Here is a 17045-nt window from a genome sequence, read left to right as displayed (position 1 = left end):
AAGGACTTACGGTACCTTCTGAATGGGGCTGGTAATGAATACTCAGCATCAAACAAAACTTTAAACAATGACTGCTCAGGCACAGAGATACAGCAAGTAAACACAAAAAGGCAGAAACGGCACATGCATATTTTATAGAACAAATGCAATAAAAACCGTAACTCCTTCAGGAAGCAGAGGCACAAGATATAGACAGAAATGACAGAAATCATAAATGAATGGTTCCCAGAACTAATCACAGAAGCAGTCATTATAAACTGTTTATATTGCTTACAAAATTGTTTATTTTATCATATTCATTTGACTATATTGTTATGTTTATGTTATTTTTATAGTGTTTACTTATAAAATTGTGTATATCAAAATATTAGCAGTCCTCTTAGGACTCGGACTATCTGAGTAGTCTGAAAGAAAGCTGGAGCTGAGCTTGATGGGAGGACCCAAAAAACAAAGCGGGTAGAGAGAGATTAGAAAGAAGCAATTCTCTCATAAAACCAAGCACGAAAGAGAAAAGCTGACACAGAAGAAGGTAGCTGGAGGGAAACCAGGGGAGGAAAGGGAGTACCGCAATCCCACTTTAATGGTGAACGAGATCAAGGGGGGCAGAAAACTACTGCAGGGGTACAAAAGTCTTCTAAATTCCAAAAGAAATCAAAGGGCACGGGGAAGGGGGGGGGGAGGGAAGAGGAGGAGGGACTGGAGAGAGGGGGGGGGGCGAGGGCCAGGGGGGCGAGGCAGCGGGCAGAAGTGAAAGGGGTGAGGAAGGGTTGGGTAAACAGGGTGGGAGGGCGCCAACACCCAAGTATTGTAACTTGGATTATAACGGGGCACGTTTACCCCCAGATGGAAACAGCAGATTAAAAGTTTGAATTCGCTCGTTTAGATTTGAGCTTATTTGTGTAAAATGCGCAGAGACACAGGAACATACGGGTACAAACCCAAAGAGCTGAGTACTATTTGGTGGGCGTGGCTGGGCAAAGCCGGCATCGTGGCCTAACTTTTACCTAACTAGTCTGTTGAGTCGTCCCAACTGAGGTAGAAGAAATGACTTCAGAGGCGAGGGCGGGACGTGAAGGGCGCGGATCCGGCGGCGTCAGATTCGGAATCCCAAGGGGAGAGCAACATTCAAGGACGCGAAGGAAAGCCTGGAATGGTCTAAAGTGAAATGTTCTGCTGTAAAGAAAATGCTTGTAGCCGGGGTGGGGACCGCGTCCACAGCCAGCCTCCAGGTGGGGCGGGCCTGAGTGACGGACTAGGAAGGGGACAGGCTAGCAAATACAGCTATGTGTTAGCGCACGTATAGTCACAGGGCCGGCAAATCGGAGCTCAGTGATCCCCACAGCGCGCCCATTTTACAGATCAGTGTCCGGGCCAGAACTCGCACTCAGAGCCAACCGCACCAAATTCACTGAGCAGAGATGCGGAGGGCGGGGCCGCCAGGGGCCGGGCGCAGGCTTCCCCGCCCTCCCGGAGCCGCCCGGAGAAAGCCAGTGGGGGACGCGGGGAGAGGTGTAAGACCCTTCGGCCCAGGGGAACCTGCGGACAGGGTCTGCTTCGGCTCCCCAGCCCCCCCAGGGCTCTGGGCCTTCCGGGGAAGTCAGGGGGCGTGACCACCCGCGCGGCGGTTGCCGCAGAGGGATAGCCGCTGGAAGAGCGAGACCAGGTGGCAGGCTACGTAGCAGTTGTTTGGGTGCTCCACGTGCTCTGAGTAGTGTTAGTTACATTATAAAAGGGGGAGGGCCCCGGAAATGAACGCACTTCATTTCCCCCACCCTCGCGAGGCCCGCCTCTCCGCTTCTTCACCAGGAAGGTGTGTTTTAACCGCCCCGGTGGGGGGGCTCTAGGAAGCAGGACACACAGCGAGGGGCCCGAGTGGGCCGCGCCGGTCCTCCGGGAGCTTAAAATGGAGTAGTGTGTCCGGCAGGGCCCAGAATCCAGAGGAAAGGGGGCCGGCGGGCCTGGCAGGGAGCCCGGGAGCCCGGAACGCCCGAGAGCCGCACTTGGGCAGGGGGCGCACACTCCCTGGTTCCCAGGGGGACGGGAGTGGGAAGGGGTCAGGGCGCCCGCACTGCCTCAGTTTCCCGGGCGGCCGCTCGCAGGCCGGGAGGGCTCTGCCCTTTTCACAGACCCGACGACCGAGTCCCGGGGGCTCCCCTGGCAGGGAAGAAGAGTCCCGCCCCTCCCCCCGTCGCCCTGACAACCGGCTCACCACTTCGCGGGCGCGGCTGGAGAAGTCGCCTTTGGGGCGGGGGCTCCTGCGGAACAACTCATCGCGGGCCCCGTCCGGGCCGCCGCCGCCGCCGCCCACCGCCACCCCTAGAGCCTTGTTGCGGGTCTTCACCGTCTTCACGCTGGCCCGGAACAGAAGCGTGATGTCCACCGCCATGGCGCCCCGGCTTCGCCGCCACCGTGTCCGAGCGGCCCCGCCCACTACGGAGCGCGAGGGGATCCCGGTGCCTCCGGCCGGCTGTCACCCGGAAACCGGTGCCGAGCGACCGAGGTTCCGCCTAAAAGAGAGAGCCTACGTGCGCGTTTCTGGAGAGTGCTCTGTTCCCCTTCCCCTCGGGAGCGAGCGCGGCATTCCCGCGCGTTCCCGAGGCCGGGGCAGAGCCGGGGAGCCGGTGGAAGCGCCCTGAGGGGAGGGACTGGAGGCGCCTGAGAAGGTCCGCTCCGGCCTTCGAAGAGCTTTAGTCACGGAAGGGAGCGCCACGGCTGGGGGGAGGGGCCGGGGAAATGGAAATGCGGCCCGGGTGCTGTGTGCTCCCACCGCCCTCCCCGAAACCCGCGGGGCCTGGGAGAGGGATTCCCTCCCTGAGGCTAGAACCCGCGTTAAGAAGCCCTCCCCCCAGTAATTACAGATGAGGAAACTGAGGCCCGGGCGAATGCGTGAACCCGAGCGTAAAGGCCGCTGGGTGCGGACCTCGGGCTCCACAGGGAGAGCGAGGTCATGGAACCGGCCCCAAGGAGTTGTCCCCATCCCCGGGCGGGCGGGGCCGCTCTTGGGAGGGAGAAGCAGGAAGGGCTCCCGCCCTCAGGAGCCTTACGTTCTCACGGGGTCAGGCGTGAGCGCCCGGCGTCCCTGCGGTCGCTCCCAGCCCTGCCCCGGGTCCTGGCAGCCGCTACCTCGTGGTGCCCCCGTGGCAGGCCGGGCCTGACGTCGGGGAGTTCTCCTGAGACCCACGACCCGAGAATCCCCGCTGTGCGGGGGACGGGCCGCTGCCCTGTAGGGAGGCCCTCACCGAAGAGCAATGACGGCGCTGCCCCCGAGGCTGGCGCCGCCCCCGGCGAGGTCCGCGCTGCCGTTGGCCCCGCTTGTCGGGGGAAGGAATGGACTGGGGGGGGGGGGGTAATGTTCCCTTCATCTTCGCCCTTCTCCCCTTTCCCTTAAGGTCCGAGTTCTGTCCTTTTGCCCGGATTCATGGGAAGTGACGGGAGCCCTCCGGCTCCTCAGCCGCGTACGCAGGGAGGGACCTCACCTCAGGGGGAACAGAGGCGAGTGTCTGGGGCGGCCTCGAGCAGCGAGTGCTCTTCAGGGCCGTTCCCCGAGACCGAGCTGGGAACAAGGGAGGGGACAGAAGGGGCCACTTCGCGTGCGCAGAACGTGCTTAACCTGTGCTGGGGGGCTTGGAGTCGGGGGAGCGGAGGAACATGTGGAATAGAGGTTTTGTGAAGGGAAATGTTGAACTGTCTTTGAACAATAAAACACTAGTTTAAAAATCTTTAAAAAATAAAATAAAAATAGAGTGTGAGCGGAGTGCAACACGCCAAACTCTCGGTTCTTTGGTGTTGAAGAAAGCGGCACAGTGGCCAGGCCCAGAGAGCGTGGAGAAGGCAGCCTCGGGAGTTCTCGGGCTGATCTTTAAGCACTACAAAATGCCAGCCATTACGTAATAGCTACCCCAAACTGTTAATAATAAATGACATGTAGATACTGATTAGGGGCTCGGCCCTGTGCTAAATGCTTTCGTTTATGAAAATGCTCCGGATCCTTATGGCAAGGTAGGTACTATCGTTATCCCCATTTTACAGATGAATAAAATGAGGACAGGTAAGCGATGTGCCCGGGGTTCACACTCTCGGTCAGGCCCAAGTTCCCGGATGCCCTGGCTCCTCCCTCCCCATGAGCCGCACTTCCGGGCTCGGGGCCCAACGTTTTAGAGGCGTCTTTTCAGCCCCGAGTTACAGCCCTTCTTGTTCCCGGCTGGTCTTCCCCATCTCTGTTACTGCGCCAACTTCTAGATCTTCCTGGTAAGGTGAGTGTGAGGACTCCTTGTTAAGGACTGAAACCTTGAGCAGGATAGCCAGAAGCCCCGGGAATCCGGCTATGGTGCCTGAGTGAAAAGTGAGCCCTTTCCCCTGTCACTCCCTGGCACTGCCCAAGCATCTTCCTCCTCACAGTCTGCCCCAGATGACTCGCAAGTCTCCTTGTGGCCGAGCCATCCAAACGAAGAAGCCGGCTGCCCGAGAGTGGAAACTCCCCCGCCCGCCTTGGTTTTTGGCAAGGGGCTTCCCTCTTCGACGCAAGTTTCCACTTTCTTCGCTCTTTTGACCGTGTCTCTCATAATTAAGACGTCTGAATCTTTTATTTTATACGGAGTTGGACGTCAAGACACTGAAGAAAATACTCGGACTTGAACTTTTAAAGGATTTAATAGGAAAATACTTTTCCTACATCCTGTTTCAAGGGGAAAATGTGATTTTTAGAGAACATTTTATAGTTCACAACAGGATATTGAAGGGCATTTGGTTTTGCTTAGTTTGTTATGACTGTGTCTCCCCAAGCACAAAGTGGAGAATTTGTAATTATCTGGATTAATTCAATCAGGGGAATAGTCATAGAATCACACAATTAGAAAGGGCGCTCAAGAACATCCAGTCCTACCTCCTAATTGTACAGATGTGGAAACCGAGGCCAGGGAAGTGAACTGCAGTTTCACAAAATGTTAGCTGAGGACTTGGACCCTCGTCTCTTCTCAACTCCTTATTTCCTTCGCAGTAAAGCTGAGTCATTCAGGTCGCAGCACTGACCTGAGCATTTGTGGGACCCGGTTTAGGAAGGGAAAAGCAGAGGAAGGATAGTGATTGTTTAACCACCAAGAAGGACTGGTAGAGGAGGGGGCCCAGGATAACCAGCTTTCTGCCTGCATCTTTGGGGGAATGATATTTAAGGAATTCACCCCTAATCTTCTAGATGGAGCTTTAAAGTAATAAAAAGTCATATCTAATAGTGCAATTTTAAAATATTACATTCAACAAATGTTGATCAACTAACATCAGATGGACTCTGTGCAGAGCAGATTTCTATCTTTAGAGAGAAAGACCTAATAGTAAAATGGGGAAGAGTAAAATAGGCAAATGGCTCTCTGGGGAAGAGAAAAAATGAGAAGACCTTACTGTGGTCTCTTTTTGGTCATCGCAGGAACATTCAGTTTAAAAGTGATTACAGTAGGGACTAGGTAATAAGATACATAATTTTTTCATTGGGACTATACTGGAATGTGGATCTTAAAATCTAAAAGTTTTTTGTTCCTTCCAAAATTGGAGAGATACTTTTTTTTTCTTTCTACTACTTGAGTCAGTGAGTGAATGTACATTAAGTATAAAAGCAGAATCTAATTTTTCAGTAAGGTTTTTTTTTTTTTTTTTAACTTTGGATCAATATTCGAAAATAAAGGAAACATTTATCTATTAATTGGCCACAGTGGTTTGGTTTTATTTCTTAGAAGATGTCTCTAGGAACTGGGACTATTTACTCTGGAGAAGAGAAGATTTAAGGGATGAATCTAATAATGGACTTCAAGTATATGAAGAGTCCCCTTGCAACTCTGAAGACCAGCTGTTCCCTATTGCTTTTTTGGACAGAACTAGAGGAAATGAGCTTACACTGAAGCATGAGGGATTTAGGCTAAACATTAAGAAGAATTTCCTGAATGTGGGTGTGGTTAGATACTGGAATTGGTTACCAGGGGTGATTATGGAATCATTTTATGTGGAGGTGTTTAAAAACAGGAGACTTTCTCATTCATCTGGAATGGTTTCTGCGGGGGCACCCACCGGAGGCACTGCTCTAGTGTAAGCAGGCACACTGCCTAAAGGCAGGGGGGCCAGGCTAGGTGGGCTCTCAAGTTCTTTCCAGTTCTGGGGTTTGTGATTTTAATAGATTGTTTTAACATGGACAAATAATTGCCTAGCTAAAATTACTTTTTTGGCTTATGATTAGAATAAATAGAAAACATAAAATTAGCTAAGTGGCCACCTCTGAAGAACTGGTCTTTGGAATTCCATGAATGCCAAAACTTTCCCTCTGAATGTGTTAAGAATTTCTCTTTAGAGACGTGTCAATCACAAATATATTTAATAAGATTTGTAATTTACTCATCATAAGTGTATTTAATAGATATTTTGATTTATTGATACTTGTTTTCACAATTTTTTTTGTTTCTAAGGAAATAAGGCAAATAAGCACAATAGAATTCTAAAATTAAGAAATCTTTGATCATACTTTAAGAATATTCAGGGGAATGCTTTTTTCCAGGTTACATAACTATTGCTAGGGATTGATTTGGAAGCCTTTTGAGATCTTAGCTTAGCAGTATAATTGCTATTCAAGAGATAAGCACATTGCTTATTCAAATTCCTGTCTTGCTGCAGAAAATTAACACTGACCAATTAAAAATAATTTTTAAAACTAAAGTTCTGTTTATGTAGAAAGTGTTATAATTTAGTGGCTTAAATTGCCTATAATTTCTTTACTCTAGTTTCGAAAACAGTAATCAACTCAACATTACCAAAAGAACCTCTCCTCTATATCTGTTATCTTCCCTTATTAGAATAAAAGCTTCTTCAGAGGAGCAATTAATACTTATATCTGGAGCACTCAATAATTGAGTGATCACTCAATAAAATATTATTCTATTGAATTCCATTCCATTACAAATTAATAACAATTTTAACCTATTCAACAGTGAAAAATATATTTGCCATTTGATAAAAAAGAAATAAATTTAACAAAATTATTATAACAACTTATTATTTTAAGATAAAAGATAAAAGGGTATCTCTTTTCTGCCTCCGTCCTTAAAGTTTCAGTGCTGTTTTATAGTCACAGTCAAACTGTGTGTTATGTTTCTGCTTCTGCTTTCTTTCTTCTGTAGCATTTCATGTAGGTCTTTATCTATTTCTTTAATTTCTTCATACATTATAATCCCATAATATTCCAAGACATTAATACAGAACAATGTATTTAGCCATTCTGTACATGTGTATATATTTATGCATATATGTATGTATGTATATCTAATTATTGAAAAATTATGTTTAAGTTTTTGCTTTGAGACTTGTTACAAATATTTTTGCATAGAGAATGCTTTAAATTTTTTTTAAATAACCTGATAATATGATCTGGTATTATAACTACTGAAATAATATTTGATCAGTTTTTTAACCTAGTATAATACCATATTTTTTCTCCCAAATGACAACAATTTTTTAGTTTTACCAATGTGAGTTTTCCCCCTCCACAACCTCACCAGCATTGTTTATTTTTAACTACTTCTGTCAATTATGTGAGAATTAAAAGATAGCTTTAAATTCTTTTAAATTGATCTGATTATTAAATTGCTTAAATAACTTTTCAAATTATTATTAATGTTTTATATCTTTGCAGATGTTTATCTCTTTTGATCATTTATCCATTCAGTAACAAATAATTATTGTGAAAATCCGTATCAGTTTCCTATGGATTCTGATGGTCAGATTATTATCGGACATATTTTCTTCCTCCAGATGCTTCTGTTTGTGGATACCATTGTGCTAATTCTATAAAACCCCAAAACATTGCAGAGCCTCCTGAAAGAGACCTGTAATCATTCAAACAAGTATGGCTCATCCATCCATACACAAGCCAAGTGAATAAAGAAGGCTTGCTGCCCATTCAGCATTTGGATGAACATCCTATGGGACTTTTCCAGTAGTGTGTATGTGTGGGTCTGTGTACATAAATGGTTAATGAGCTGTGCTCAGAGCTGAAGCTCTAGATTGCACTCAGAAATTGCAGACATCCTTTGTGGACCTCAAGCTTCTAGTCCTAACACTCTACTCCTGTTACAAGATAGCAGTGGGACTTGAAATACCATAGCCTCCAAAGAACTAAAGATGAATATCACATAAAGGACACCAGAGAGGCTCCCAGTGGGTGTCAGGAGGCTGCAACATGTGACTCATGAGGAATTCCAGGGAAGAAAATGAGTCAAATACGTCCTTAAGGGATCGTACGACTAAAGAAGATAGACTGAATTAAAGAATTCTGAAGTCCTACCTCATACCCATTAGACTGCTAAGAGGACAGAAAAGGAAAATGACAAATGGTGGAGGAATATGTCAAAAACAAGACAGTTGTGAACTGATTAAACCATTTCGTAGAGTAATTTGGAACTATGCCCAAAAGGCTACAAAACCACTTGCCCTAGCAATACCACTACTAGGTCTGTATCCCAAAAGACTTAAAAAGCAGAAGGGAAAAGGGTCTATAGGTACAAAAATATTTACAGCAGTTCTTTCTGGGGACAAAAAAGGAAATCGAGGGTATGTATGGCTGGACAAATTGTGGTATAGGATTATGATGGAATACTAATTTGTTATAAGAAATGATGAGCTGGATGCTCTCACAATAACCTGAAAAGACTTCCAGGAGCATACAAAGTGAAGGGTACTGTGTCCAAAGCAACAGCAATATTGTAAGATGATCAGTGTCGAATGACTTAGCTATTCTTAGCAATACGATGATCCAAGACAACTAAGAAGGACTTATGATGGGAAATGCTATGCATACCCAAGAAAGAACTGATAGGATCTATATTTAGATTGAACTATCCTTTTTTCTTGAATTTTGGTCTTATGTTTTCTTTCACAATATGGCTATTATAGAAATATTTTGTATGACTACACGAATATAATCTATTGAATTGCTTGCCTTCTCATTGAGGAAGGTTGAGAATAAATGTTTAAAAATTGTTTTTACATGTAATTGGGAGGAAACAAAATACTAAATAAACTTTTTAAAAAAGAAGATGGGCCGATGAGGTGGCAAGAATGAGGGATAACAAGTTGACAATTAGATTTCTTTACCCTTGTAATAATGGGATAAGGCAAAGAATGTATCCAGCACATTGAATAGACTGGACCTTGCATGACAAACAATGGATGAGTTGCTCAGGATGGGAAGAGCATAGATGAGCCATGATCTATATCGTTGAAAGGAGCTCAATAAACTCAGACATCTATTTGAGTATAATAACAATACTTTATTAAATCCTATTCCCTCATCCCATGATGGAATGGAAGTAATCTTGGGATCTTAAAGGATTGTTCAGCGGAAGACAATCTCTGCCATAGTTCACCTATTTGGAAAGGCTATAAATATTGTCACAACACTGAAATATCTGCTGCCCAAAGACAGGTAGATAGAACAAAGATGCTCCTCACCAATAATTTGATCAACTGGCAGTGAATGTTTTTTGTTTTTATTTTTGCTGGCAAGTAAGAAAATTCTGCCTGATTTTTTTTTTTTTTTGGGGGGGGGGAGGAACAAAGTAATCATAATCAACTGACTTGCCCAGGATCAGACAACTAATAAGTATTAAGTGTCTGAGTCTCAATTTGAATTTGGGTCCTCCTGACTTCAAGGACAGTGCTCTATCTAGTCAGCCACCTAGCTGCTGCAAGTAAGAAAATTTTTAAATATCCCTTCACTCTATATGTGCTTGATAGTCTACAGTTTCTTCAAGCATAATGTAAATAATACTACTCTTTTAAAATCAAATCTATTTTTACTATTGCCTTTTCTGGAATAGATTGTTTTACTTGCTTTATGAAGTATAGATTTCATTCTAGTTAGCCCTTTATTTTAATTCTTGAGGAATCTTTGTGTTTCAAGGGCATTCTTTACTCAAAAACAAAAACAAACCATATTCTTGGAATGTGCCCCTAATACAATTTGTTGCTTCCTTCATTTTTTCTAAGTTCCTTTTATTTCTTAAAAATCTATTAATGCAGTTGGAAGAATGTTTTTTAATTAATTAAAGCTTTTTATGTACAAAACATATGCATGGGTAATTTTTCAGCATTGACTTTGCTTCCTTCATTTTTGGGCTAAGTTCATCCTGTTCACATTCATGGTTAAGAATGTTTATTATCTATTTTCCTTATGCTCAATCCTCTGATATTTTTCATCATCGATCTCTAGCCTCCTTTTTACAAAGTAACAAGATATACCAACACTCATGATCTATAATTGATTCGATCTGTTTTCACTCCACTGCCCCCCTCACTTACCTTTTCACAGCCCCTAAACATAGCTTCTTATTCTTTATTTCTTATTCCACAAATTCCTAATATGCACTCTGAATTGGGAGTTTGTTTCGATTACAGAGCTTGAATCTTTCCTCTCTCTTAACCACTACCCTCCATTCTTCCTGTTCCTGCCCATTTCCCTGTTTAGATTAATATATTTAAATATAAAACTGTCTGCTCAACTTTCCTCTGTCCAATTCAGATGAAAGTCAATTCATGGGTAGACTATTCTCCTCACTCCTTCATCCATGTTCATATAGTCTACTTCCTCACAATCCCATATACAAGATAGCAAATTCTAACTCTATATCCTCTGTTTCTTTTCATTTCTATTTTCTTTCTTCTCTCATGATTATCAAAACATAAAAAATACTACCGGGCTATTTATCTTATTTATTTTCTTGATAACACTTGAAGAAACCAGAATTCTAAGGGAACACTTGTTTCTTTCCTCCATATTAGAATATAATTTGAATTGCTCAAATATACTTATTTTATATGTCTTTTGATTCATATTTGCATTTCATAGTTTCTATTCAGTTCTAATATTTTCACAGAGAATGCTTGTAAGTCCTCTATTTTACTAAAATTCTATTTCCCCCTTATTGGATTATACTCAGTTTTGTTGAGTAAGTTATTATTTTTCTTTTGGCTTTCTGAAGTTATGCTTCTGTTTTCTGAAAGAATGTATCCCGGGCTTCCTCCTATTCATAGCTACCATGTGTTTTGTGATGGAGTGTAGGGTGTTCAGGGAAGACTCTATAGTACCGCTGGGGTGAGGGCTGCCTTGACAGGAGTACCTACCACTTTTGATGTCCATTTGATGTACTATATATGAGTTTTATGCTGATAGTAACAATCCAGATATGATGCACTGAAGGTTATTTATGATGTAACTCAACTACTTAGTGCTGATAGAGCCACATTGATTAGTGATCCTAGAGAGATGAGCTGAACACTTCCATAGTGTTCTCAACTGATTGTCATCAATCAGTGCTGAAGCCAGTGACCATTCACATCAGGTAGAAATCAATCACTCCCTGCTGAAGTTCAAGTGAAGAAGAGGTTTTAAATGCTCTTGGCTACTTTTATGTGTTAAAGCACCCAGTGCTGATTCTGTTTCAGCTGAGATTTACAAGGTGGAGGGGTCCATTAGTCATAATAAAAGCTGACTGGAATTTTCCACTTTATATGGCCAGAGAAGGTTGTACCCTGGGTGTTCAAGGATGCTTCTGCTATTCATCTTTATAAAGGGAAAGGGAATAGATTGTCTTGAGCCGAGCTCTCTGCGTCATTGCTGGCAAGATTCTTGCAGAAACCTCCTGAATAGGCTGGTCCTACACCTGGACGACAGTCAGATATCTGAGAGTCAGTGTGTCTTCGGAGAAATGCCAGGAGTAGAGCAGAAGTCTGTCTACAACATTTGTACATATGACCGAGGCTTTTGATACTATCAGTTGTGAGGGATTATGAAGAATTATGCCAAAATTTGGTCACCCAAGTTCACCAGGATAGCTCATCAATTCCACGATGGCACGCTTGCCCGGGTTCTGGACAGCGGATGGTGCTCCTGACCTTGTCCGGCCACGGATGGAGTGGGACAAGGCTGTGCGCTTGCTTCCGTGCTTTTTAGTGGGGTGTTTTCAGCCTTGTTGTCAAACAACTCCGAGGAGGACCAACATGGAATCCAAGTCAGCTGCTGCCCTGACTTCAGCAACCTGAAAAGGCTCTGAGCCAAACCCAAAGCAGGGAGTGTTGGCTGCGTGAAGTTTTGTTTGTGGGCGATTGGCCAGCCTCTGAAGCTGAGATGGACCAAGGCGTGGGTCCATTCTCTGCCTCTAGTGTCAGTTTGGGCCTAGTGACGAACACCAAGAAAACACAGGATGTGCATCAGTCGCAGCGAACGGAGTTCTGAACACCTGGCTAAGTTCACTCACCTTGGCAGCGTACTGTCCAGGGACGGCCACACTGACCATGAGGCTGATCCTTGCCGTGTCAGAGCTAGCTCAGTGTTGTGGAAGGAAAGTGTGGGAGAGAAGTACTGGGCTGACTGAAGGTCATTGTGGCACGCTTGTCAGGAGACCAGTCCCTTCCATTTGAATTGTCTTAGGAAGATTCCGAAGATCCCCTGGTAAGGTAAAATACTGGACGCTGAGTCCTTTCTCGACCTAAACTGCCCAGCGAGCCAACTCTGCTAGAGAGAGCACAACTCCGTTGAGCTGCCCACATTGTTTGATCACTAACTGTATGCTTGCCAAAGAGACTATTTTGTGGAGAACTCCCACAGGGCGAGCGCTCACAAGATGGTCAGAAAGTGATACAAGCATTGTATGACATGGAAGACACTGGCACAGGACCACCCAGCATGGTGTGCCCTTATCAGAAAAGAGGCTGCGTCTATGAGCAAAACAGAACTGAGTTAGCTCGGTGAGATGCACAAAGTTAGAGAAGCCCCTCAAATGTTCATAGGGACTATTTGTGTCCGACCTGCGGCAGAGCCTTCTGAGCTCCTGCTCGCCTGATCAGCCACAGACAGTCTAACAGCATCATAATATCATTTTGGTTCTCTTTGATAACAAAGGCAACAATTAACCAGTCTTTTGTGATCCTGACTCTGATTCCTCGAACTTTCCTTTTTAGCTACTTGTATCTAACGTTCAGTGTCTGAATGTTGACTATTACATTTCTATGAGCCCCCATTTTAGAGTTTCTTTTAAAAGGCGATTGGTAGATTCTTTCTATTTCCACATTCTCCTCTGGTTCTTATTGATTGTGACAGTTTTCAATCATGATTCATTGAAATTGGTCTAGGTTTTTGTTTTGGACATAAATTTCAGGTAACATGATGCTGCTTAGATTATCTCTTCTTGAACTGTTTTCCAAGTCAGTTGTTTTATAAGGGAGATGCCTTTGTTTTTCTGGGTTTTTCATTTAACTTTCAATCCCCACCCCCCAATACTTTTAACTTCATGGAGTCAGTGATTTTTGTATGAGCAAATCTAATCTAAGGGAGTCTATGACAAAGTTTTGCGACTTATGTACTAAGTTGTTTTTTTTCTTTTTCCAATTATTTTCTCTCATTCTCACATTTTTTCTCCCTTTCTTGCTTCTAGAGTTCTCAGGTAAAGTCACATCAGCAAGCATTTAAGTAGCTATTGGCACACTATCCTAAGTCCTGGAGATATAAAGGTTTAAAAATAAGTTCTGTTCTCAAGGGAATTCAAAGACTAATGGGGGAGCCACCAAGGAAACCAGAATGTATGAACAAGATATAAGCAGCTTAAATTGAAGGTAGTTGCAGAGGGAAGGAACTAGCATTAAGGGGAATCAGGAAAGGCTTCTAAGAGAAGTTGGGATTTTAGTTGGGACCTGAAGGAAGCCAGAGACTCTAGGAAATGGAGATGCAAAGGGAGAGGTTTCCAGTCTTGACGGACAGCCAGTGAAAATGAAGAGCCATGAGAAAGTGGTGTCTAGGGTGAGAAACAATAAAGAGGCCATGTTCACAGAATCACAGAGCATGTGGAGGAGTGTAAGGTATAAGATGGCTACAGAGGTAATAGGGGACCAATGACAGGATTTGGGCCACAAATAGGATGTGAGAGAGAGTGAGGGAGCCAGCGTGACACATAGGTTGTGAGCCTGGACGCCTGGAAGGATGGCGGGGACTTCAATATTAATTGTAGTTAGGAAGGGAAGAGAGTTTGAGGGAAGGGGGGGTAGTGTAAGATGCTTACATATCTTATAGGCAGTTAGGGATGTAAGACTAGCTCTGGGATAAAATTACGGCTGGATAAGTGTATTTGAGAATCATCTGCATAGAACAGATAATTGAATCTACTGGGGCTTATGAGATAATCAAATAAAACAGTATAAAAGGATAAGAGTAGAGGGCCCGGGAAAGAGCCCAGGGAATCTAGGGAGAAAAAACAAGGAGCAGTTTGAAAGGTGCCCGCAGGGGGATGCAGAGAAAGTGTTCACTTTCCCCTTTGTATTTGTAGAGAAGAAAAAGATCAAGGTTTCCCATTGCAGCCCCGGAGGAGAAACGGAGGCTGGTGACTTTGCATAGCCCTCCCTCACTTAAATCCAATTCACTTGTGGAACATAGCACTCCCCCTCCCCCCCCCACGTCATGGTCGTCCTTGAGAACAAAGGACAAACACCTACAACAAACAATAATAACCACAATCTGGATTCCACCCATGACAGTACTAGGGACAGAGTGGACCCTTAGTCAGAATTAAGTTCTCGATCTCTAGCCATTAAATTAACGCAGGCTAGATCTCAAAAGGCAGAAGCAAGGCTGCCCAGTGCTGGACTCTCTCCACAAGGTTTGTTGGTCCTATAAACCGCATTAGCCTTTTGGCTCACAAAAGGGGTGCAAGCACTGAAGTGTTAGTCAGCCCTGCCGTCCATTTTCTCTCCTGTCTGTGCTTCTCCCTAAGAGCAAAGGAGCACAAGTGCTTGCACTGATCGAGCCTTTCCTTGGGATTTTGTCCAAATCATCACATATCTATCTATGTATTTATCATCTGTCTCTGTCTCTGTGTCTGTGTCTGTCTGTCTGTCTGTCTGTCTGTCTGTCTGTCTGTCTCTCTCTCTCTCTCTCTCTCTCTCTCTCTCTCTCTCTATATATATATATATATATATACATGTATATATATATATATATAATATCTATCTATTCACGTATATCAATATATATCCATCAATCATTTATATATCTATGTATAATCATCAATTATCATAATTGTATTTCTCTATTATCTCTCCATGTATCTTATCATCAGTCATCTATATCTCTATCATCAATCATCTATGTACTTATCTATTATCTACCTATTGATCTATCAATCATCTATGTATTTATCTATCTATATTTTTTCTACTTCTCTAAATCATCTGGATATAGTAGTTTCTATTTTGTTTCCCTGTTAGATTCAAGAGCCTGGAGAGAAAGGACTGTTTTTTTGTTTTGTTTTGTTTTATTTTGTTTTGTTTTGTTCCCTAGCCCCTTTTTGGGTATTCCCAGCACATTATAGTACCCAGTAAGCACTTAATAAATGCTTCTTGGCTGGACTGGACTCCCTACTAGAATTTCTTACTTGGTTGCAGAAGTATCAGGGAATGGGGGGAATACTATGTTTATTATATGCTGTAGGACCTAAAAAACCCAAAACTTTCTTCAAACGTATCAATAGAAGTCAGGCCTTAAGTAAGACATTCATGAGCAGGCTGAATGCACACAGACTTGGTTGAGATCTTTTGGTATTGTCGAGCCCCATCTCTTTTATCTCCTTTACCATGGATCTATCAGTCATTCTACTTCTTTTTGTCCCTTTCCCCCATGGGAAATAATGTGGCAAGATGGCATCATCCCCCTTTTAGACAAACTGGGTGGATGTCTGCGCCCCATCCAGACCCACTTAAACTACCACTGGACTCTACCTGCCATGGCCAAGGGGCACTGATGTGTGCCCTGTCTGAATCAGTGTCCTTCCCTCCTTGCATTTTCTCTATTTTTTGCCAGCCCATCCTTCTTGCTCCGCCTGCTTCCTCACCTCCAGCCACCTTCCCCTCCCCACCAAGTCCCCATGATTGGTTTGCATTTCCTGTCCTGGAGCTACCTCCGGTGCCAAGCTGTCTGCCTCACTATTGTTCCATTGCTCGTGGGCCAACATCTGGCTCATTATAACATTAGCGTCCCGAAAGCCCGCAGTTGCGTATAACTTTCATGAGATAACTTTTCTCTGCAGCAAAAAGTGGGGTACAGTTACAATGCACATATAATTGGGAAGGGAAGTTTTCACCACAATATCGCCGCTCCAGCTCATGGATCAGGAAGAATGTGATCGTGCCATTCAAGGCATATGATTTACATGGAATATTTGCCAAATTCATTAAGGAGAGAGGCTAAAGAAAAGCCACAATTAAGGAGTTCCGGCATTCTTTCAGTATTATGGCCTAGTCATGGACTGAGGGATCATCTTCCTATATGAGTGAGGTTTGGGAAAAAATTGGAGCCTGAATAGGAATCCAGCTTCAAAGCTGTCAGGGCGTCCTGTCACCCCCAAACATGGGGAAAGGCCAACAGGAGGGGCCAGGTCTAGGAATTCTTCTAGATGACCGGTGGGCTTGGGCCTGGGGGGCTTGGAAATCCTGTAAGTTACACAGTCCACAAGTCAGTTTTCAGAAGAAACAGGCAGGAGAGAAAAGGTTGAGAAGTCAGCAGAGGAATGGGCAGGATGGAGGTTGAGCCCGAAAAGATCAGACAAAGCCATAGTTTAAGTAGATAGGGACAAAGGTCAAAGAAGTGAAAAAAAAAAAAAAAAAGACATATATGAGCATTTTATATCTTCTATGACAACAAATTCCAAATAGATAAGTTAACCATACATAAAAGGCATAAGCATTTATCTTGTAAAATTATGGATGGAAAAAATTTTACAATTGGACACAGATGGAAAAATCAAAAGATAAATCAACAGTTTCAATTATGTAAAATTTGAAAACTTGACAGAAATAAAATCAATGCTGTTAGAATCAGTAGAAAAGATACAGATAGAGAAAATTTTGCATCAGATATCTCTGATAAAAGTTTGGCATCTAAAATCTGTAAGAAATCGATGCACATCTATAAAATAAAAAGCATTTCTACAATAGATAAATGGTATATATATTATACATATATATAATTT

The 17045-nt window shown here is 43.8% G+C and overlaps 1 protein-coding gene across 2 annotated transcripts in view; it reads right to left on the bottom strand.

Moving 5' to 3' along the window:
• Positions 1 to 3286, bottom strand: part of STX18 (syntaxin 18) — a 69158-nt gene extending 65872 nt beyond the window's left edge. The window contains exons 1-2 of one of the 2 annotated variants that reach the window (XM_074273418.1): positions 3045 to 3286; positions 2210 to 2507 (exon numbers count right to left, since the gene is read on the bottom strand). In XM_074273418.1, the coding sequence (XP_074129519.1) occupies positions 2210 to 2386 (177 nt within the window). In that variant the 5' untranslated portion in view covers positions 2387 to 2507; positions 3045 to 3286. Of the gene's footprint in view, positions 1 to 2209; positions 2613 to 3044 lie in introns of those variants that run through there. The other variant, XM_074273417.1, reaches the window with a different exon arrangement.
• Between the last annotated feature and the right edge of the window lie 13759 nt (positions 3287 to 17045).

The sequence above is a fragment of the Sminthopsis crassicaudata genome, chromosome 6 (assembly GCF_048593235.1).
Source record: "Sminthopsis crassicaudata isolate SCR6 chromosome 6, ASM4859323v1, whole genome shotgun sequence".
Taxonomy (NCBI): domain Eukaryota; kingdom Metazoa; phylum Chordata; class Mammalia; order Dasyuromorphia; family Dasyuridae; genus Sminthopsis; species Sminthopsis crassicaudata.
Note: the sequence above shows the minus strand (reverse complement) of the source record. Positions and strands in the feature narration are given on the sequence as shown.